Genomic DNA, 24,935 nt, shown 5'->3' with positions numbered 1-24,935 from the left:
ATTGTAAAGTGAGAATCAATAGCATGTATGCTGCATTGTTTGATATCTCTTTGATGATGAATTGCTTACTTGAGATTGCTCATACCTAGATCATCATAAACAACTTTGTATATGACCACAATAACGCTCCAACCCTCGGTTCACATATGTGCAAGTGGTGCCACTTTGGGACCCACAAATGCCTGCAGCTGCACCACCCACATAGAGGAATGTGGGACCCGCAGATGGATGCAATTAATTCTAATGGCACGCCACCCGCACTAGAAATCAAAACCATACTGGGAACCTCAGTTCTCGTGCGGGCTACGATTTCTAAAGTAGTGCAGGGACTTCTTCCTTGCGTGTCACGGGGCACGTGAGTCCATTCAAATGAATGGGCTCTTGTTCCCACACAAATCGCGGCTTGCAAGACCGCACACATGTGAACCATAGCTAAAGGATAATTATATTAAAAATGGCAACAATAATATATGAGCTTCACATACTGTATAAAAACTATGAGAAGAACATGTTTTTTCTTTCAGTTTCTGTACATGATTAGAAAAATGAAAGCATGCTTACAGTACAAGTTTACTGCAGCCAAAGCAGATCTCAGCAAGGTATATAAAATAAGTAAATGCAGATATGTGGCGAGAACTGTATATATAATAATAATAATGAAGTTATTAAGTGGTATGATACATAAATAAATGTCCATCCAATAATATAACAAAGTGATAAAAATCAGTAAAGCTGAAAAAATAAAAATGTGTTCCTAGCACTACAAGACACAGCAATACCAATGCTGAATATCCGCATTACCAGCACTCACTGGAGAAGTTCGATTTGGGTATATTCACCTGAGAGATCAGCATTAATTGCTACTATACCTGTAGCTTTTTGGTGAGTGCATAGGCATAAGCAGTGGTGGATTCTCTCACTGGAATTTATAACAGTTATTCGGAAGTTCAGCATTGGTATTGCTGTGTCTTGTAGTGCCACAGACACTTTTTTATTTTTGAATTTTTACTGATTTTTATCACTTTGATATATTATTGTATGGACAGTTATTTATGTATCATATCACTTAATCACTTCATTATTATTATTATTATTAATAATACACTTTATTGTTCTTTTTTACTTTTTTGCACTAATGATGCTATTCAACATATAGCACTGCACTTTGTTCATTTATATAAAATAAGTACTAGGTTTTGACATCTGTGCATACATGAAAATCATATGCTATTTAAACAGAATATTAGCTTTAAAAGAATCTTTCAAACAGGTTTTTATTGGAATAAATCTTTTTGCCCCCGTGCTTTCAAGTTTATTAAAGCGGAGTTCCACTCATTCTTTAAAAAAATAAAAGTCAGCAGCTACAAAAACTGTAGCTGCTGACTTTTAAAAGACAGCCACTCACCTGTCCCATGTTGCCCCCACCACAGCCCGTTTCCTGTATTCTAGGTTCCGGCATCTTCAGTGTGGGCACCCGGCTGTGACAGCTTGCGGCTTTGCAGCCGGGTGCTCACTGCGCATTCGCGAGTAGTTCTGTGCTTCGTGAATGGCCCCGTCGTCTTCTGGGACCTGTCATGTGTCCCACAAGACTACGGGGAGGGTAGGAGGACAACGTCCGCTTCCGATCGCAGTGGAAGTGGGAGCTGGTACCTGTCAATTTCTGGTACCTGCTCCCCAAAGGTGACAATCCTTAATGGGGAGCGGGGGACCAATCTTTAAAGCGGAGCTTACCCTTTTCAGTGGAACTCCGCTTTAAGAATGTACACTAGGCTACACATGCCTAGAAGACTGGAAGAAGATGTCAGCATCCATAAGGGACCTCAATGCGTCACATTTCACATTTTCTCGTTAACGTGGTACATGCATATATTATTTTGTCTATATCATATCATCTCAGCTCAGAGTATGACTCACCTTTAAAGAGTGGACTTATTTTCCACACTGCTAAGGGTCCCAGGCTAGAGAACTGACCCAAGGACAGCTCCATGAAGAAGAGGGGGATTCCACAGATAGCTAACATGATGAAGTATGGAATAAGAAAAGCCCCTGAAATAGAATACATTTTATTACAGCAAAGTTCATACAAATTATGGTAATAGATTGGTTTATTACAATGCCAGGCAAATAAAAGTAGCTCATACATAGTATTGCACAATTTTGTACATTTATAAGACTGTGCTCTGTGCAGTAAAGGTCATCATTCTTTATCATACATTGCCAATAGCCAAATTTTAGCTGACAGTGAAAATATCATATCCAAACAACAAGAATTCAGTGTGGTAGTAACATTATTATTCCACAAACATGGCAATTGTGTTAAAGTCAGAAATTCACTTTACTACTGTTACATACCATGTAAATCCTATCATTGGTATCCACCCCAACATATAACTGGTCTTTACAGTAAGGAGCACATGAAAGGGTAATGCATGTCAAAAAACAAAAATTCCCAGCTTGCTTACCAGTCAGCCAGCAACAGACCAAATTAATCTTGTCTAACAGTTCACATTAAAACCAAGGGGTTTCAACTGCACATATTTGCAAGTATATGCGTAAGCTGCAAAGGCCAAGTCATGGCACCCCAGTATACTGCAGTCCTAACTATATACATTTTGAGAGTCTCCAAAGTTGGAGCATATATATAATGATGGATAGATTGAGGGCAAGTATGCCTGGAAGGACCCCACCCTTCCTTAATGGTATAGGGACGCACTGGAAACCTAGCAATAGCACAATGGCAGTGAAGGTATCCACTGGGTCCCCTCACCAATTCACCAAAAGTTCAAACAAATGGCAACCACCCCGACCTATAACTGGCCTTTATGGCAGTTTTGTTTTTGTTTTTTTAAATCCTAGCATTGAACTTCTCTTATTTACTTTCCTTTAGTCAATGCAAAATACCATGTACTCTGTTATATCTGTTCAATAAGTGTAAAGCAAATACCTGGTGATCCTGCCAGAAATCTACTACTGCCCTGTGTCCTGTGCAATCTTATCTCAAAAAAACCTATTACCTTACCAAGTTAAGCCATACAGCAGTAGAATTTTGCTAAAATTTTTTGTTTCCAGAACATTTGTTCAATTTTCAAATAATTAGCGGAGTCAAATTGATTTCAATTAAAATGGTAATAATGACAAAAATTCAAAGGAGCAGAATATAAAGTTTTTTTCTCAGAACAAATGAACTGTAAATGCGTCTTTTCTTCAAGAAAAAAATGCACAAATTGTAATGAAACTTGTTTAACGCATCTGGAGTTACGTTCAGTTAGCAGGTCTGGATAAGATTTTAAGGGCTTTCAGACTAAATTAGTTGACTCAATGATGGCATAAAAGAATGTACTGATGCATATTTTTTCTTTCAAATGAAAATTCAACCATGTGTGGCCAGGTTCAGCTCTATGAAATTGCCAGGTGGTTTCACTCTGCAGCCTCTACTCAAGGCTGAAGATGCCCCCTACTGACCCCGGGCCCTCGGGCAGTGCCTGAGTTTCCAAATGGTCACTCCGCCCCTGAGCTGAAGTATCAGTTTTTTGGTATGCTGACCCTGACCATTTACTTTCCATCTTTAGGTCAGAGAATTAATAACCAATCAGTTTGTTTCAGGAGGCATATAGAACATGAACAGAAGGTGTCAGGTAAAAGTCGCCATACAGAACAGGGCAAATAAAAATCAATCATAGGTGCCACAACACATTAGGAGAAGGGAGAGGGACTTTGTTGGGACCAAAGCTCTGCATTACCCATATTTGATATTTTTATGAGATAATGCCCTCATTTCATGTGCTGACCTATGTAGCCCTTGCCTTCCATAGTTCAGCAGTGTAGGGACCTAATATGTATGAGATGTTATATATGTTGGAGTGTCTACAGGCGCCCTTTGTAGTGAAGGTTTTTGTCATTTTTACATATAAAAGGAACCAATAATTTATGTGAAAAATTGCAACAAATGCAACACAGCTTTCCTTCCTTATTAACATACTGTATCAGAAACTGACTTTCACATTATAACCTTCATTGGAAAAATCCAATTTATCGAGGTGGTAAACTGCTCCATTTTCTCTTCTTGGTTTTCTATTAATTTATATTTTAAAATATGTTTTTCAAGGACAGCTCAGTTTTTCAGATATGCTTTTAAAATATCAGGTCACAGCAGTATTAAAATACAAATCCTTTGCCCATGTCGGACTATGTGAAGCTAGTTAGTAGTATCAAAGGGCAAATGCTGAAGACAGAGACATAATATCTTGGCAGATAGCTTCAAATGTGTGAAAGGAAAAGGTGGTAGTCTCTGGTGTCTGTCAAATTATATCTAATCAAATTAGCCTGTAGAGTCAAAGAGCAATTACTGCTAAAAGCAAATGCTGGTCATAGATGGCTTGCATTTTGGCTGATTCCTGCTAAATTGTCCAAGATTCTAGCTCTAGGTGACCTTGGAAGCAATTCTCCTATCCCCCCTCTCCTTTTCCTCCTCTGGTTCAACAAAAGCAATTTTACAAATCAGCTAAGCCTGGTGGAAAATGATTGGCTGAACAGTACGTGCACCACCATTATATTCAGACTGCTGCAGATGTCATGGCTGCATGAATACAATAGCACCAATAGTTGCAATGGATGTGCCGAACTGGGTCACAGCGGTGAGCTGGAAAGAAGCATTACAAATCACTGGTATTGCTGACAATTAGGAAAGTCAACCTGCAGGCAGACGGATAGCGGAATTGTGTCCGGCATCATTTCATTCTCAGAGGGGCTGAGAGGACTGTTCTTCACTCTACAGACCGAGTGAGAGGGTTCCATAACCCAACCTGCTGTTTTTAGTTGTTTCAGTTCAGTAAACTTTGTATCACAGTTTAACACTTGAAACACACACTTCCTAGCCTAATTCAGTACTGCGGCCTAAGGCTTTAGTGTTTCTCCCCATTGCTTTGAACACAGGACTCCTCCTGTTGCACGTGTGCCTTTGGGGTCAGGCATACTGTTAATATTTCATCCCCAATCTATTACAGCTGTAAATGAACCAGCTTCATTAGGCAAATTCCTCACCTATTGGAATTCAATTCTACTGGAGTCTACTCTCGCTCCTTTCTCTACCATCTCAATCCTTGCCTTCACTTTCTTCCACTAAGGGACCTTCCTTAGTTCCGCTACCATTGGCCTAGGCAGAGTTTCCTGCTACTGTACCCTTTGTTTGCAGGATATCCTGTTGCTACCTAAAATAACTGCAACTTTAATGTACACTAACTAGGGTCCCATCAACCGCGCAGAAGAAACTTCTATATTTGGAGGGGTAATACCAACAGAAGTGTTATTACATGTAACTCTATATTTTGAGTTGAACCTTTTTTTTGCCACTGAGAACCAGCAAGTGAGGTAGCCTTACTTCTCTTTGTTCTCTATTCCAGTTCACTTTGGGAAGAAATATCTCATGGCTGGAATCAACGTTTAAACTCTGGTCCTGCAGGATAATTGGGACTATTTAAATTGGTACTGTGTATGTTCCATTGACCACGTTTTTTTTATCAGTTATTTATCTTTTCTTATATATACTGTGATTCCTTGTGAGCTATTATGAAGTGAGGCATTCAGTGGGTATAATACAATTATCTACTTGTCTAAATGTGATTGGTGCGCTGGCACTTACACAAACTCACTTAATAGTGTAAAATCAGCAATATCGGTATCTTTATAGTGCCGCGCTCCTGTTTGTGTATCTATAAATCTATATCCAATCTGTTCTCATTCTGATTGGTAAATAACTAAATAAATCAAATATAAATCATTGTGATAAGTGATAGTCCATAGACTGATATATCTGGATGATTACCAATATATTATTAGTACATTCAATAAATAAATGGTAATAAACATATGAGTGTAATTACTGCCACTCTAAATTATATGTGATCAATCAAACCCTAATTGTGCAAAAAAAACATATTTAAATGTGCACGTGCATAAGTTCATAAACAAATACAGTCTTTAGAAAGTGCAAAAAGTGCAGGTGATTCCTTAATTCCAGGTGTCTTGTGGTCTCCACATGTGCTCACCTTTATATTTGCCTGAATAAATTCAGGCAAATAGACTTTTTGATCCTTCCAGGATCAGTGGGTTAGTATTCATGTGTTAGATATTCCAAGGTATAGATATAGGTGCTCCTGTTCTCTCCTCCTTCTTCTTATTCAGCTGCTCATACACCGATAATAAGACCAGCTTTATCTCCTAATTCCCCTCCAGGGGTCACCTCCTTCTCATATCCTCCTTCCACCAGTGTGGAGTTTGAGGGTCAGATGTGGAAGAAAAGAAAGGAAACCATAGTGTCTTATCCTTTTAGAATATTGAAATTTATTTCTGCCTGTAGTGGTATTACAACAGCAATATGCGGTTCCTTGGTGGTCCAGGGCAGCATAGATATCACAGTTAACCGTAAGTAATCCTCTACCACTGCTCTCCCTCCTTGCCTGCCTCTGCCTTCGCTGGAATCGCCGAGCCTCTCCGATGCAACGTTGTGACGTCAGAGCCCCTCCCCTACGCGTATCGCCACATGGGCGCGGCCATTTTCCAAGTGATTTAATTTGCTATAGCTGCAACCCAGTGGCATCCAATCAATTTCCCCCTGATGAAGTCACGTGACCCTGTGACGATACGCGTAGGGGAGGGGCTCTGACGTCACGACGTTGCATCGGAGAGGCTCGGCGATTCCAGCGAAGGCAGAGGCAGGCAAGGAGGGAGAGCAGTGGTAGAGGATTACTTACGGTTAACTGTGATATCTATGCTGCCCTGGACCACCAAGGAACCGCATATTGCTGTTGTAATACCACTACAGGCAGAAATAAATTTCAATATTCTAAAAGGATAAGACACTATGGTTTCCTTTCTTTTCTTCCACATCTGACCCTCAAACTCCACACTGGTGGAAGGAGGATATGAGAAGGAGGTGACCCCTGGAGGGGAATTAGGAGATAAAGCTGGTCTTATTATCGGTGTATGAGCAGCTGAATAAGAAGAAGGAGGAGAGAACAGGAGCACCTATATCTATACCTTGGAATATCTAACACATGAATACTAACCCACTGATCCTGGAAGGATCAAAAAGTCTATTTGCCTGAATTTATTCAGGCAAATATAAAGGTGAGCACATGTGGAGACCACAAGACACCTGGAATTAAGGAATCACCTGCACTTTTTGCACTTTCTAAAGACTGTATTTGTTTATGAACTTATGCACGTGCACATTTAAATATGTTTTTTTTGCACAATTAGGGTTTGATTGATCACATATAATTTAGAGTGGCAGTAATTACACTCATATGTTTATTACCATTTATTTATTGAATGTACTAATAATATATTGGTAATCATCCAGATATATCAGTCTATGGACTATCACTTATCACAATGATTTATATTTGATTTATTTAGTTATTTACCAATCAGAATGAGAACAGATTGGATATAGATTTATAGATACACAAACAGGAGCGCGGCACTATAAAGATACCCATATTTATCTTTTGTGCTTGCTGTACTTTTACTTTGACTTCAATACAATCAGAGTATTGGCTGACTTCAAATTGTGTGATTACTTTGTGTTTCACAGCCAAGGGGTCTTCCTGGTCAAGGGTATATGGTGGTGGCAGCAGGGATTGTGCTCTAAGACAGGCTCAGAATGAACAGGGGACCTAAAATTCAAAGCGGCCTTTAGGGGGTAGTGCTACATGTGAGGGCTTGTCTGGGATTTCCCTGTATAGAGAGTTTGTGGGCCCAAGGAGAGAGCATGGAACCCTTTGATATCGCTGCATGATGCCTCAAAGAGATTGGGCGGCCAGACCTATATGTGGATCTGGACCTCCCAGGTGGAGGTTGGACTGAAGATCAGGTCAAATAGATGCTAACCAGACAAATTCCTGACCCAAGAGTGAGCATCTTGGACATTAGAGGTGGTCCTGATTTGTCCCATACACTTGTACTGACGGAATGGGTATGGGCGAGACTATCCATTTCTTTGAAACAGTTATTGTTCAGATTCTGCAGCATGGTCCCCTAGATGCTACTATACGGGGTCCTGAGAGGGGTATACCTGATCCTGATTCCTCTACTTCTGCTGATATCACTGGGGAATACCTGCCACCAGTCTGGCGGAATTGGGAAGGTTCATAGAGTCACACTTGAAGAGCTCTACTTCGATTATCAGTTATAACTATCAAAAGTTGAGACTCTTTTCTGGTAAGACGCCCACCCCTCCTGGAGTGGATGACTTTGACACTTGGATCAACCAGCAATACAAGCCATAGAAGGATGGGAAGTAGAAGATGTCATAGAAAGGCAAAGAGCAGTTGAAAATTTGTGGATTCCTTCTTCTGACATCATGCGGAACCTGAAGCGAGACAAGCCAGGGTGTACAGCCCAAGAGTGTCTGGAGGCCTTGCGAGAAGTGTTTGGTAGGGTCGATAATTGCAAGGAATTGACATACTTGTTGAGCATACATACCAGCAGGAGAGTGAGAAGTTGTCTGACTATGTCCAGAGACTAGGGAAGATCCTTCAACAAGTATTTGTGCAAGGAGGAGTGAGAGTGAGTTTCCTGTATCTAATCTCTGTGAATTCTGAACAAAATAGTGTTTCAAACAATGTCAGCAATCATGGGAACTCTTCTTTATTCTTCATTTCTCTCTCCATAGTAACAGCAGAGATTTCAGCAATGCATCACCTGAAAATGGCCTTGATTGACATAATTAGTCACTGTCTATGCAAACTGTCAAACTTTTTAGAAAATGTATTATCTGGATAAACAAAAAAATGCAGTTTTCCAAAAGCTGAAGTTAAATCAGAAATTTTCAGTTGTGAGTGTATATATAGATGAATATATATATATATATATATATATATATATATATATATATATATATCCATTTTCAAAATTATATTTTTGGATGGATTGGGGAAAGATTAGAATCCCTGTCAAGTTTTACTGCTATCTGTCGCTCCAATAGAAAGATTTCCCCACACTACATGTTTTTGTGACACAGATTTACCGGACAGGAAGTGAAGGATTGCAGAGTTTTCCATTATGGGCTTATAATATCATTACATGTCTGGACCAGGGCTTGAGAAATTTGCCTTGAATCTAGTAGCCAGATAAAAAAATCAGGAGCCAGGTTTTTTTAGCATCATGTGGGTTGTCAGCTCCCGGGGTAAGGCAACTTTATGGGCGACAAGCTTCACGTGATGCGATTTGCCACACGACAATCATGGCAAAATTGCACCACCATTGAAAATATTGGCACCTGAATCTATGTTTTGCAATCACAGCGATTCTACCACAATCCCAAAATGCCAAAATGTGAATGGAGCTGCCCTGGTTCACACATATGCAATTCTGGATGTGTTTTCAAACTCACAGACTCAGCTAGACATTTTGTGTTCCTACTGAGGTGGTTAACACAGATGCGATCCACACGCATTGTGTTGTGAGTGCCTTTACCAAAAAAGGGTCATGTGCAAGTTTGCAGCTGTGCGTTCCAGACTCACAAGTGATAGAGTAGAGTGGCATGCAGAGATAAGTGCTCAGGATTGGTATTGGAAGGTGTTTTTGCATTAAAGTCAATGGGATGCGTTTTTGCATTGAACTCAATGGTAGGTGTTTTTGCATTGAAGTAAACGGGAGGCGTTTTTGCATTGAAGTCAATGGTAGGTGTTTTCGCATTGAAGTAAATGGGAGGCGATTTTGCATTGAACAATTCACAAAGAATAGTGCTGCACTGCCCCCTAGTGACCCAAAAGCAAACTAATAATAAACACCCCCCTGAGCATCAAACCCAATTTGTAAATGAATAGATCTGTGAAACAAATAAAGTCAATAGTTAATAAGAAAACTAAAAGAAAATCCAAATGATACGTCAAACGTATATGAAAAATAAAACACAATCACAGTAGCAATAAACACCTGGTCAGGCTATAACCCAGCTGAGCTGAAGAATATAATTTAAAAACCAACAAGAATGGTAATAAATATGTGAAACGTATATCATAAATAAAACACAATAGTAGTAAAAACCTGGCTGAACTATAATAAATACCCGGCTGAGCTGAAACATAAAGTATGAAAACCAACAACAATAATAAATAATTTTAAAATAAATGCCCAGTTGAGCAATCAGCCCCCCAATGGAATAAGTCAGTGATGAATCAAGAGCATGCCCAACTGGAATAATATATAATAAAGTGCAAAATGCAGTCCAAAAGCGATAAAACAGTTTCTTTCTTCCAACATTTAAAGTAACGCACCTGTGACTTTAACAGATGTGCAAATCAATCGTGTGCCTCCACCTTCAGTCATACACACTCACCTTAACAGCTGACCCATAGAAGATACAGGTCAATGCGCTCAATATTAATCCACTGCTTCCACAGGTCTCCCCAGGCACACTCAGGAATTATTAAAAAATGATTTATTACTATTTATGCTAGTTTTCACACTTTATGCTTCAGCCGGGCTTTTATTATAGCTCAGCCAGGTTTTTACTGCTACTGTGATTGTGGTTTTTTTTTTATATACGTTTCACATATTTATTATTGTTCTTGTTGGTTTTTACACTATATTCTTCAGCTGAGCCGTGTGTTTATTATAGCTCTGAGAGGTGGTTATTGCTACTGTGATTGTTTTTTATTTTTTTTATACGTTTTACATATCATTTGGATTTAGTGGCACAGCCAGTTTTCTTATTAACTATTGACTTTATTTGTTTCACAGATCTATTCATTTACGCATTGGGTTTGATGCTCAGGAGGCTGTTTATTTATTAGTTTGGTTTTTGGATAACTAGGGGGCAGTGCAGCACTATTCTTGAGAATTTTTATTTTAAATGTGGGAACACATTTAGGTGCTTGCAGCAGCTTATCATTCATTTGTGGCAGCACATGAGTATAGTATCCTTGATTTTTCATTGAAGTCAATGGGAGGTGTTTTTGCATTAAAGTCAACGGGATGCGATTTTGCATTGAAGTCAGTGGGAGGCAGTGTGTGAACCCAGGTGCCAGGACACAATTTCTAGTCGCCATGGCGACCTGGAACCTGGGATTTGTTGAGCCCTGGTCTGGACTATTTGCCTATTTCTTAGTTTGCAACTGTTTTTTACTCAACCTCTATAGTTTTGACTTTTCAGCTTGTAAACAGTGCTGTTACTCTAACAAGTTTAGTTGTGTAGAAGAGAGAACACAGAGATGCCCTTGTCATTTGGGCAGGTGGGACATTTCAGCAATATACACTGCTCAGCCAAAACTTTATGACCACTGCCAGGTTAAGTGAATAACATTGCTTAGCTTGTTACAATGGTATCTGAAAGTCGGTGGGATATATTAGGCAGCAAGTAAACAAGCTGTCTCTGAAGTTAATGTGTTGAAAGCAGAAAAAAATGGGTGCTGCAGTTTGTGTAAGGGGCTAAATCGCAACAGACGCGTCAGGGTTCCCATGCTGACCTGTGTCCACAGCCAAAGTACCTACAATGAGAAAGTGAACAACAGAACTGGACCATAGGGCAATGGAAGAAAGTGGCCTGGTCCAATGAATCAGGTTTTCTTTTACATCATTTGGATGGTCAGGTGCATGTGCGTCACTTACTTGGGGAAGAGATTGCACCTGAATGCAGTATGGCAAGAAGGAAAGCTGGTGGAGGCCTTGTTCTGCTGGGAAACCTTGGTCCTGCCTCTCATGTGGATGTTACTTGACATCTACCACCTACCTAAACAATGTTGGTCACCACTTACACCCCTTCATGGAAATAGCGTTCCCTGATGGCAGGGGCCTCTTCAGCAGGATAATTCGCCCTGCCACACTACAAAAATGGTTCAAAAATGGATTGAGGAACACAACAATGACTTTGACGTGTTGGCTTAGCCTCCAAATTCTCCAGATCGTAGTCTAATCGAGCATCTGTGGGCTGTGCTAGAAGAACAAGTCTGAACCATGGAGGCCCCACTTTGCGACTTACAGGATTTCCCACTGATGGCTTGGTGCCGGATAACATAACATACCTTACATACCTTCAGCGGTCTAGCGGCCATCTTTGTGTTATATAACAGGGTACCTACATCATTCGGGCATGCCTAGATCATGTGACAGGACAGAGAAAGAGACCCGCTAGTGAGGGAAAATGAAGCCCATGGAGAGGTTCCTGGTGAGTTGGGCCAGTACAGGGACAACACCTGCCTAGAGTTGACATGCTAGTATCCAGAATAGCAATATCAGCCTCTTCCCAGCAGTATTACAGTGCTGCCCTGGTATACCACAAACCACCAACCCCTCCAGCAGAAGCCGTCCTATGGTAATGCAGGCCAAAGCCTGGTAACAGTGTATAAACACCAACCGTTATATTGCCTGCAAGATTTATTCATTATTTATTACCATACAATATGCAACATAATAATTACTACAATCAAGAACTGTGTGTAGTCTCTTCCTGATTGGGTACCTTGGGCCTAGCCTACAGGAGGGTGAGAGGTCCTGAACACACTGTTAGCTTTCAGGGCCGTGCTTATGCCCCTGCATGTCAATCTAAACCAGGGGCGGACTGACAACTCATGGGGCCCCCGGGCAATCGGGGATCATGGGGCCCCTGTGTCCTTGCCCAAATTCAAAAAAGCCTATGAAAAAGGTACCAGGGGCATCTCATGGGGCCCCCTACTGACCCCGGGCCCTCGGGCACTGCCCAAGTTTCCAAATGGTCAGTCCGCCCCTGATCTCAACTGTAAGCTGGAGTCTGTAAAGCTACTATAAATCATTAAGGTGTTACTGAACCCAGGACCCTGCATTCACTATATCTGGTCTCCCACAGTACGCAGAACATGAAAATGCAATTATTTTAGTAAATATAAACCGCTAAATACCTTTCCTCATCAGCAGTATATAGCAGTCTTGTGACTTCTATATGTGTCCAGCTGAGCACTAGTAATTCTTGTAGGAGAAGTTTTCATTCTCCTCTGACTGTCCTATGAGACTGCATGACCCTTGGCCCTCTGTCTGGACAATGTTGATTGGACCTGTGCCGATCACATACACCCTCCAAAAAAAACATTCTAGCAATACACACCAAACTGAGCATGTGCAGAGTGTCTCCTAGGGCTCTGTACTATCAGCAGATGGATTGGGGACTGTGATCAAAGAAGACAGGATCAAACAGGCTTTTTTCACAATGCAGAGGATTAACCCCTTAGGTTCCACAGTGAATATAACAAGCATGCTTTACTGCATATACAGGCTGATTTTACTGTTGCGGGTTCAGTAACACTTTAACAAAGCCTTCCTGTATACAATTCTGTTCAGCTCCACATATATAAACAACTGCCTCATTCGTGCTGTATGGGTCTTTGTGCTCATGTGATAGAGGCTTTAAAAAATAAAGATGTTTTGCTACTTTTTACCAATATATTTGTTGGAAGGCAACATGTTTTTTATTTCAGACATTTATGGATTCTTACTGCCTGGTTGTCAAAGAACCATTTGGCCTATTGAATGTTATCTTGGAGTGTCAAGAAAATCAAGTATTTACAACAGGGTGTGTGTAACAAAAGGCTGCATACCAAAATCCTTGTCCTGGGAGTTCGCACATACCCCCTAGCGGTGGGGCATGGAGATAAAAGAGCCTCAGCCCAGATTCCCTGGTAACACGAAGATTAAAAGGACAGATTACATGGCTTCTAGCCAGAAGGATGAAGCCAGATGTGATTTGGAATGCTGGGTCCAAGCATTGTTGGCAAAATAGCAGTGCCCCCTGGTGGAGACAACATACTTCCGGGAGGACGGCTGGTACACTACACTTCCTAATGAATAGGAAGGACAGCCCCTTATGAGTTATGGACATTTGCTCATTGGACGGAGGACTACACCGGGTGAGTCAAGGGTGTGTGTGTGGGCGGTGCTTGTGAGGGTTTTTACCACAGGTTTGACTATGCTTCTGCCTTTTTGTCCACCTTTTTTACCCGGGACCCAGCTAAAAGATACTGAGCTTTGAGGACTTTACTTTTATTCCTATATACTCTGTAATATTGGTTTACATTTCTGTTAGTGTTTTACTTCCTTTGTAAATAAATAAGACCTTGCTTCTTTGAGCATTGTGTTTGTTATTATAGCTAATATTGCAGTATATTACGTCCATCAACACTGTCAAAGCTCAGATATTTACTATTTAATTATAGGAACCGACAAATAGTACATGTAAATTTTATGATAAATAGGGGGGATTCCAGAAAACCACCCCCCTTTTATTTATTTCAATATTTTATTTGGTTATCATACAGCCAAACAGAATCCATCTTGTACTGATCTGACTTTGGTAAAGTGATTTATGATTGGTTCTCATGGGCTACTGCACTCTGCACTTAGGACTTTGCCCCTGGCATGGGTTCTTGAACAAACATATAAAGGTACAGCATGTGAATGTGAAAATTACCTCCTCCATTGGTGTATGCTCTGTATGGAAATCTCCAGACATTTCCCAATCCAACACAGTATCCAATACATGATAGTAGGAAGTCTAACTTTCCAGTCCAATTCCCTCTGTCTTCAGGGTATTCTATGTCCAGTTCTGCATCATCACGATCACTGGGCGTCATCAATAGGTCAGGAGTGATGGGCTGTAGATCAGAGTTATGAACGTGTTTAGTTGCTTTGTTATATTTTTAGTAAGGCAAGTCATTTTTTCATTGTCAGACATTATTCCATGAAGAACAAACCTGTGTTGTATTCAAAAGAATAGCTTTTAGCCAAGAATAACATAATAACCAGGAGCAAGTCATGAGCCCTCTCTAAGGCTTTGTGCACATAGAAAGAAGGAGTGCATCAGATGGCTGAATACAGATCTAAACATTTGTCTGCTACCTTCTCGGATAGGGAGCAATAAAAATGAATGAGAGCTGTGCTGTCAGCTCTCACAGATGCAGTAGTCTGCATTTATTATGCTGCACATAGACCAATGTGATGTATTGATGGACATCATTTATTGACCATTTGGTTGACTTGTCAGGAGCCATCATTCTCATGCAAGATGTCAAAGTGGTTCAAAAGGGAAAACATTTCTTACTTTAATGCATTCCCTGCATTAAGGTAAGAAATGCTCCATTATGTGTATCACCCCCTAACTATTTCCCTGAGTCCTCACTCCATCCAGCGCAATGCCCATCTGCCTCAGTGCTCTCCTCTCTCATGGGACAGGGAGGCAGCAGTGGTAACCATTGGCTCCTGCTGTGGTCAATCAAATCCGTTGAGCAGAGAGTGGGGAACAGAGCCGAGCCACACTGTGTGTGTCTGTGGACATAGAGAGCCAGACTCAGGAAGGTGCCCACACATGTGCCCCCATAGGAAACTGATTCCTTTGGTGGTACATGAAGAAGAGGAGGAGCCTATGGCGCTGGCAGGGGACCCCAGAATAGGAGGTTCGGGCCTGCACTGGTGCACAGTCATGTTGGAACAGGAAGAGGCCATCCCCAAACTGTTCCCACAAAACTGAGAGCATGAAATTGCCCAAAATGTCTTGGTATGCTGACACCTTTAGAGTTCCCTTCAGTGGAACTAAGGGGCCAAGCCCAACCCCTGAAAAACAACCCAACACCTTAATCCCCCCTCCACCAAACTTTACACTTGGCACAATGCAGTCAGGCAAGTACCGTTCTCCTTGCAACTGCCAAACCCAGACATGTCCATCGGATTCCCAGACAGAGAAGTGTGATTCATCACTCCTGAGAACATGTCTCCACTGCTCTATAGTCCAGTGGCGGCATGCTTTACACCACTGCATCTGACGCTTTGCATTGCACTTGGTGATGTAAGGCTTGGATGCAGCTGCTCAGCCATGGAAACCCATTCCATAAAGCTCTCTATGCACTGTTGTTGTGTTAATCTGAAGGCCACACAAAAGTTGGAGGTCTTTAGCTATTGACTCTGCAGACAGTTGGTGACTTATGCGCACTGTGCGCTTCATCATGCGCTGACCCCACTCTGTCATTTTACGTGGCCTACCACCTTGTGGCTGAGTTGCTGTTCCCAGTTTCTTCCGCTTTGTTATAATACCACTAACAGTTGTCCATGGAATATTTGGTAGCAAGAACATTTCACGGATGGACTTATTGCACAGGTGGCAACCTATCACGGTACCACCCTTGAATTCTCTGAGCTCCTGAGAGCGACCCATTCTTTCACAAATGTTTGTAGAAGCAGTCTGCATGCCTAGGTGCTTGATCTTATACACCTGTGGCCATGGAGGTGATTGGAACACCTGAATCCAATGATTTGGAGGGGTGTCCCAATACTTTTGCCAATATAGTGTATGGTGTGAATGAGTCCTAAGCCTCCTCAACAGTCAAGCAGAATTGATATACTGTAACTGCTGAGTATAAAATAAAAACCTAAAGAAATGGTGTGGCCTTTTGACACATTGCCATGCTATAAGCATCGGCTACATACTGGGTTACACTGGGTTAAAAGTTACAGCTATATTTAACCCTTTACTGAGTAGCAGGCTGGAGTGCCGACAATTGTCTACGGTTCATTTACTATAAACCTGCTGGTACCTTCCCTCACAATATACAACAGAACGCACACACAATGTCACAAACGTTTCCTCATACACGCTTTGCTTCTATATCGGTTTAATCAGCTTTTCAATAACAAAGCCACGGGAGGATTTGTGCTTCACTTGCTTTCAAGCCGCTTCTTTTTCTGAGGTAAAATAAAAATCTGCAGGGTAACTTCTGTCATTCTGCTTGTAGTCAGAGCTGGCTGGTGTCAGTTCTGTGCCACTGCAGAAAATGGAAAATTTCCTCTACTGATTTCCTGTCACAGATTGCTGGGCTGCCCTTTTAACAGCAGGTTGTGCTACAAGTGTGCAGTCTGCGCCTCTGTTTCCATGGAAACATAGACATACTCCAACAGCTGACTGAACACGTGTTTATGTGTGAGTGTATATTTATACAGAATGTACCGTATATTTTCTGCTTCAGACACCCTCCCTACGCCCTGGCTCATAATTAACTATCTATCTACTTGTTTTTTGTTCCTTTATATCCATTCATATATTTATCCCTGCAATACTCTTCATTTCTCCTCTACAGCGATATGTATATATGTGGGAGCCAGGCGGGAGGGCCCTAACGCCCAGCTGCTGCATATATGTGGGAGCCAGGCGGGAGGGCCTTAACACCCAGCTGCTGTATATATGTGGGAGCCAGGCGGGAGGGCCTTAACACCCAGCTGCTGTATATATGTGGGAGCCAGGCGGGAGGGCCCTAACGCCCAGCTGCTGTATATATGTGGGAGCCAGGCGGGAGGGTCTTAACACCCAGCTGCTGTATATATGTGGGAGCCAGGCGGGAGGGCCTTAACGCCCAGCTGCTGTATATATGTGGGAGCCAGGCGGGAGGGTCTTAACACCCAGCTGCTGCATATATGTGGGAGCCAGGCGGGAGGGTCTTAATACCCAGCTGCTGTATATATGTGGGAGCCAGGCGGGAGGGCCTTAACACCCAGCTGCTGTATATATGTGGGAGCCAGGCGGGAGGGTCTTAACACCCAGCTGCTGCATATATGTGGGAGCCAGGCGGGAGGGCCCTAACACCCAGCTGCTGCATATATGTGGTGCTGTCTTTTTCAGAGGCACGCTCCACTGGTACAGCCAGAACCATGATTGAGTTGTCTATCAGCTCCTGATGATGTCAGCACTGTACAGCCAATCAAAGAGCAGCAAGTTCAGGATCCATGCCTAGCGGGTTTTGCCACGGCCCCTTTAAAGTGCCAGCTTGTGCTGGCAAAAAAGGGGATACATTTGCATTTCCTGTTCAGCCTTGTTAACTCTCCATAAGCCTAGCCATAGATGGCTTGAATTGAGCCTGATTCCAGATGGACCAGGTTTCAATTGTTGTATTAAGACAGCCGATTTTCTCTGAATGGGCCAAGAACTAATGAAGTAAGACATACACTATACTGCCAAAAGTATTGGGACACCTGCCTTTACACCCACATGAACTTTAATGGTATCCTAGTCTTATTCCATAGGGTTCAATATTGAGTTGGTCCACCCTTTGCAGCAATAACAGCTTCAACTCGTCTGGGAACGCTGTCTACAAGGTCTAGGAGTGTCTATGGGAATGTTGGACCATTCTTCCAGAAGTGCATTTGTGAGGTCAGGCGCTGATGTCGGACGAGAAGGCCTGGCTCGCAGTCTCCTCTGTAATTTATTCCAAAGGTGTTCTATCGGGTTGAGGTCAGGGCTCTGTGCAGGCCAGTCAAGTTCCTCCACCCCAAACTAGCTCATCTATGTCTTTATAGACCTTGCTTTGTGCCCTGGTGCGCAGTCATGTTGAAACACAAAGGGGCCATCCCCAAACTGTTTCCACAAAGTTGGGAGCATGAAATTGTGCAAAATTTCCCTTCTCTTCACTGGAACAAAGGGCCAACCCCTGAAAAACAACACCATCCCATAATCCCCCCTTCCTCCACCAAACTTTACACTTGGCACAATACAGTCAGGCAAGTATTGTTCTTCTGGCAACCGCCAAACTCAGACACGTCCATCGGATTGCCAGAAAGAGAAGCATGATTTGACACTCCAGAGAACACGTCTCCACTGCTCTAGAGTCCAGTGGCGGCGTGCTTTACACCACTGTATCCAATGCTTTGCATTACACTTGGTGATGTAAGGCCTGGATGTAGCTGCTCTGCCATGAAAACCCAAGCTATCTATGCACTGTTGTGCTAAACTGAAGGCCACACAAAGTTTGGAGGTCTTTAGCTATTGACTCTGCAGACAGTTGGCGACTTCAGCGCACTGTGCGCTTCAGCATGCGCTGACCCCGCTCTGTCAATTTACATGGCCTACCACTTTGTGCCTGAATTGCTCTTGTTCCCAGTTGCTTCCACTTTGTTACAATACCACTAACAGTTGAGCGTGGAATATTTAGTAGCAAGGAAATTTCACAGGTGGACTTATTGCACAGGTGGCAACCTATCATGGTACCGTACTTGAATTCATTGAGCTCCGGAGAGCGACCCATTCTTAAACAAATGTTTGTAGAAGCAATCTTCATGCCTAGGTACTTGATTTTATACACCTGTGGCTATGGAATGATTGGAACACCTGAACCCAATGATTTGGAGGGGTGTCCCAATACTTTTGGCAATATAATATATATCGATTGACTTCTGTACAACAACTTTGTTAAGTTTTCCTGGATGTTCAGTGTCAGTGCCATGGCCAGATCTATAGGGGGATGCTGGGCTGGGCAGATTTTAGTGTCCCCCCCAAGCCAACCCTAACTTTCCACTATACTGCCCTAACCTGTCACTATACTACCCTAACCTGCCACTATGCTGCCACTATACTACCCTTACCTGCCACTATGCTGCCCTAACCTGCCACTATACTACCCTAACCTGCCACTATACTACTCTAACCTGCCACTATGCTGCCCTAACCTGCCACTATACTACCCTAACCTGCCACTATACTGCCCTAACCTGCCACTATACTGCCCTAACTTTCCACTATACTGGCCAAACTTGCCACTATACTACCCTAACCTGCCACTGTACTACCCTAACCTGCCACTATGCTGCCCTAATCTGCCACTATACTACCCTAACCTGCCACTATAATGCACAAACCTGCCACTATACTACCCTAACCTGTCACTATACTGCCATAATCTGCCACTATACTACCCTATCCTGCCATTATACTACCCTAAACTGCCACTATGCTGCCCTATCCTGCCACTATACTGCCCTAACCTGCCACCATACTATCATAATCTGCCACTATACTGCCTAACCTGCCACTATACTACCCTAACCTTCCACTATACTGCCCTAACCTGCCACTATACTACCCTAACCTGCCACTATGTTGCCTTATCCTGCCACTATACTACCCTAACCTGCCACTATACTACCCTAACCTGCCACTATGCTGCCCTAATCTGCCACTATACTACCCTAACCTGCCACTATACTGCCCAAACCTGCCACTATACTACCCTATGCTGCCACTATATTACCCTAACCTGCCACCATACTATCATAATCTGCCACTATACTGCCTAACCTGCCACTATACTACCCTAACCTTCCACTATACTGCCCTAACCTGCCACTATACTACCCTAACCTGCCACTATGCTGCCACTATACTACCCTAACCTGCCACTATGTTGCCTTAACCTGCCACTATAGTACCCTAACCTGCCACTACACTACCTAACCTGCCACTATACTGCCCGAAACTTTACCTATTTTGACACTATACTGTCCTTGACTGACACTATACTGATCTCAGTTATGCATTGTGTGAAGAGGAGGAGCTCTGCTGCCTGTGGTAGGAGCTGCGCCCCTGTCCTCTGCCCTGCCAGCAGTGACCTCTGTCTTCTGCCCTGCCAGCAGTGACCCCTGTCTTCTGCCCTGCATCTGCCCTGTCCAGAAGATGTGTCTATGACAACCTGAACTCACAGGTTCTGGGTGGAATGATCTTTGATTACCTCACAAGTCAAGTGGCAATGCAGAACAGAGGAGGATGTGGGGGACAGCACTGGAGTGTGGTGAGGGTGAGTAATTCTTTTTTTTTTTGTTTACAGGAAGATTGGAAGGTTTGAAAAAAAACTTAGTAATAAGCTTTGATTTTAACATGTATTACCATTTATTCAGATGCAGTTCTGCAGTACAAGTATGGTGAGCTGTCTATGATGAGCACAAGCTTGTACAGCACAGTGTGCAGGATGATACAGTGGAAGCATATGGGTAGCATAGTTTTCGTACCATGCATGGAGAATAAAAGGATTAGTCCTCCAAAAATATTATTTTTTATAGGTGGAGCTTAGCAGACTGAGTCTGGTTTCCTATACATCTTGGATACTCCAACACAGGGGCGGTCTGACAACTCATGGGGCCCCCGGGCAATAAGGGATCGCGGGGCCCCTGTGTCCCCGCCCACACTCAAAGCACACCCAAAAAAGCCTATAAAAAGGTACCAGGGCCATTTCATGGGGCCCCCTACTGACCCCGGGCCCTCGGGCAGTGCCCGAGAGCACGAATGGTCAGTCCGCCCCTGCTCCAACACCAAAATCTTCCTGCTAAATTTACAACTGTTCCCATCCACCTAGGAGTTTTGGATGTTTCCACCTCTCTTTTACATTCTCCAATTAATAAATGAAATAAAAAGCTGAACAGGAGGTTTGCAAACTCAAAGCACAGACACAGTATCTTTCTTTTAGAATCTTGGAAGCATTAAGAGATTGGCCAGTGGTTTAACTCTTCAGCATCTACCAAAACTGGAATATCAGTTTTTATGTGGACTGACCCATTAAAGCAGAAGTTCAGCTTTTCTTTCTCCCGACCTCTTCTACTTTTGGAACATACTTTTTATAGTGGAACGGGTGCCTAGTGTTGACAGATACCTGCTCCCCACTTCTGCTGGATTCGCCTAGGCGATTTCACTGAAGGTTTGCCCCCCTCCCTTTTCACAACCTTCTGGGGTACGTCACAGTTCCCAGGAGGCTGTTGGACCATTCACACAGTGCAGCATGGATCACGCATGTGCAGACCTTCATGGCCAGTTTTCCATACTCAACATGGCAGTACTTTGGACCTGAAGATCGACAGGTGAGTACCTGTGCAGTGGGGAGCTGGATGTGAAGCAGCAAGCTTCATGGCCAGCTTCCCACACTCAACAACTGGCTCAGGTGAGAACAGTTTTGGATCCTTAGACAGGTGGATGTCTTATTACTAAAAGTCAGGAGCTACAGTATTTGTAGCTGCTGAGTTTTAATTTTTTAAAAAGTGACTAAAGAACCGCTTTACGTCAAAAACTTCTACAGCAAATGACGAAATAAACCTACAATCTATTCATTGTTAAGTATATGCAGTTCTAATTTTAACTAATTTTATTCTGCTATTCATCTGCTACAAATACTGAAACTGTAATTAACTGCTAACAAACCAGCAACACATATGTACACAAGAGGAGATGACTAACCAAGGCGTTTCCTTTTCTAAAGTTATATATATGGAAAGTGTAATTTCCCATTAGCCTATGATTGTCACAGAGAAGGTCCCTCTTTACAAGAGGCATGATTATTTTAAAGCAGTGCAAGATATAAGATCAGGGCCCAGCAGGTGTTCAGGGCCCCAATTGTAGAATTGTTTGGGTAGATTTTTACGCACCTAATCATTTCTTTGCTCAGGACCAAGTGCTACGTGGGCTTCTCTTTGAGGAATATACAGAAGGTGGATGATATTACAGTCTGTTAACATACAAGTGAGGATACAGAGGATGGAAAATGTACAATCTAATAGGATATGTAGCGTTACCCCGGTAGGAGCCACTAAATGATGCCTGTCCTCTTGTGCTAACTTGACCGTGTAAACTCCCCAGCCCTTCTGACACTCTAGGTTCGAATCCCCCTTTAAAAGATTAGCAAATACAATTTAAAGGATAATTTCACCTTTTGACAAAAATAAGAAATGTACACTTTTTTCAGATAAAAAAATGTGCATTTAATATTTTTTGTTGCAAGAGCCTGTAAAGGACTCCTGCAGACCTGTCCGTATATCTGCTGTTAAGGCTGTTAGGACTTGTAGTTTTCTCCCTCATAGAGGCCTGTAAATGAGTGATGCAGCTGAGTTGGCGGAGCCACACACAGCTGCATTTTTTTTACATTTTGCCAGCTAGTGGGGGAGAAGAACCCCCGCTAGCTGTCAAAGCCGGGGAGAAGAACCCCTGCTAGCTGTCAAAGTGGGGGAGCAGGGGCTGGTCCTTTCATAACATGTTACATGTTACCAGGGATTTGTTTCTCGCAAAGCAGGTACAAGAACTCCCCCCTTCTGAGTCACCCCCTTGTCCCGCCCCCTACCCACCTCTGAGAAATGTCCCTTAGTTCCACCCTCTACCCACCTCCCAGTACTGCTCCTTTTAAAGAATACAAAACCAAGTATCATTTTGTGATGCTAAGTAATTTGCATGGGACTTGTTAATTATAAGAAGAAAAGCAGCAAAATAAATCCCCTGCAGCCAACAACAGACCCCCCCAAGCAAAATGGATCCCCCACACAACAATGACCTCCCCTCCCTACAACACAATAACAGCCAACAACAATAGATCCACTCCAGCAACGATAGACCCCCAGCAGCCAGCATCAATAGACCCTCCAACAACCAGCAACAATAGACCTCTCGCCCTCAACAGTAGATGCCTCCCAGCAACAACTGACCCCCTGAAAATGTAAGACCCCTCCCAGCAACAATAGACCCCCCACCACCAATATTAGACCTGCAAGAAAAACTAGACACCCAGCAGCAACAATAGATCCCCCAGTGCCCATCATCAATAGACCCTCCATCACACCCCAGCACCTCTTGTCATTGCATACATTCAGTGCTGAAAGGGCCAAAACTGCGTTCCTCCTGAAAAAAAGCCCTGCATGCTACACCCTGAATATGGGTGTAACATGGTATGAAAGGTGAACGTATCCTTCAAATTTAGCACTGCAGATTCTGTATTAATAAGGGTAAACATCAAGTTTAGAATGACAATCAACCAATTATTGAAACAACAGTTCATTTATTTCAGTAATGCAACTTAAAATGTGAAACTCATATACTGTATGAGATAGACTCATTACATGCAAAGCAAGATAGTTCAAGCCATGATTTGTCATAATTGTGATGATTATGGCTTACAGCTCATGAAAACCCCAAATCCACAATCTCAGAAAATTTGTATATTGTGAAAAGGTGCAATATTCTAGGCTCAAAGTGTCCCACTCTAATCAGCTAATTAAGCCATAACACCAGCAAAGGGTTCCTGAGCCTTTAAATGGTCTCAGTCTGGTTCAGTAGGAATCACAATCATGGGAAAGACTGCTGACCTGACAGTTGTGCAGAAAACCATCATTGACACCCTCCCTAAGGAAGTAAAGTCTCAAAAGGTAATTGCAAAAGAAGTTGGATGTTCCCAAAGTGCTGTTTCAAAGCACATTAATAGAAAGTTATGTGGAAGAGAAAAGTGTGGAAGAAAAAGGTGCACAAGCAGCAGGGATGACCGCAGCCTGGAGAGGATTGTCAGGAAAAGGCAATTCAAAAGTGTTGGGGACTTTCACAAGGAGTGGACTGAGGCTGGAGTCAGTGCATCAAGAGCCACCACACACAGACGGACCCTGGACATGGGCTTCAAATGTCGTATTCCTCTTGTCAAGCCGCTCCTGAACAACAAACAACGTCAGAAGCGTCTTACCTGGGCTAAAGAAAAACAGACATGGTCTGTTGCTCAGTGGTCCAAAGTCCTCTTTTCTGATGAGAGCAACTTTTGCATCTCATTTGGAAACCAAGGACCCAGAGTATGGAGGAAGAATGGAGAGGCACACACTGCAAGATGCTTGAAGTCCAGTGTGAAGTTTCCACAGTCTGTGTTGGTTTGGGGAGCCATGTCATCTGCTGGTGTTGGTCCACTGTGCTTCATTAAGTCCAGGGTCAACGCAGCCATCTACCAGGAGATTTTGGAGCACTTCATGCTTCCTTCCGCAGATGAGCTTTATGGGGATGCTGACTTCATTTTCCAGCAGGACTTGGCACCTGTCCACACTGCCAAAAGCACCAAAATCTGGTTCAATGGCCGTAGGATTACTGTGCTTGATTGGCCAGTAAACTTGCCTGACCTGAACCCCATAGAGAATCTAAGGGACATTGCCAAGAGAAAGATGAGAGACATGAGTACGAACAATGCAGAAGAGCTGAAGGCCACTATTGAAGCATCCTGGTCTTCCATAACACCTCAGCAGTGCCACAGGCTGATAGCTTCCATGCCACGCCGCATTGAGGCAGTAATTGCTGCAAAAGGGGCCCAAACCAAGTACTGAGTACATATGCATGCTTATACTTTTCAGAGGTCCGATATTGTTCTATGTAC

The 24,935-nt window shown here is 42.8% G+C and overlaps 1 protein-coding gene across 2 annotated transcripts in view; it reads right to left on the bottom strand.

Moving 5' to 3' along the window:
- SLC6A7 (solute carrier family 6 member 7) overlaps positions 1–24,935 on the bottom strand; it is a 140,456-nt gene that overhangs the window by 85,404 nt on the left and 30,117 nt on the right. For both annotated transcript variants that reach the window (XM_089682133.1, XM_089682132.1), the window contains exons 2-3: positions 14,441–14,624; positions 1,915–2,046 (exon numbers count right to left, since the gene is read on the bottom strand). In XM_089682133.1, coding sequence (XP_089538259.1) covers positions 1,915–2,046; positions 14,441–14,624 — 316 coding nt within the window. The remainder of the gene's footprint in view (positions 1–1,914; positions 2,047–14,440; positions 14,625–24,935) is intronic.

The sequence above is a fragment of the Staurois parvus genome, unplaced genomic scaffold (genome assembly GCF_062004578.1).
Source record: "Staurois parvus isolate SC_StPar_1 unplaced genomic scaffold, SC_StPar_1.0 ptg000286l, whole genome shotgun sequence".
Lineage (NCBI taxonomy): Eukaryota > Metazoa > Chordata > Amphibia > Anura > Ranidae > Staurois > Staurois parvus.
The sequence above is the reverse complement of the archived record's forward strand: the minus strand, read 5'-3'. Positions and strand labels throughout refer to the sequence as shown.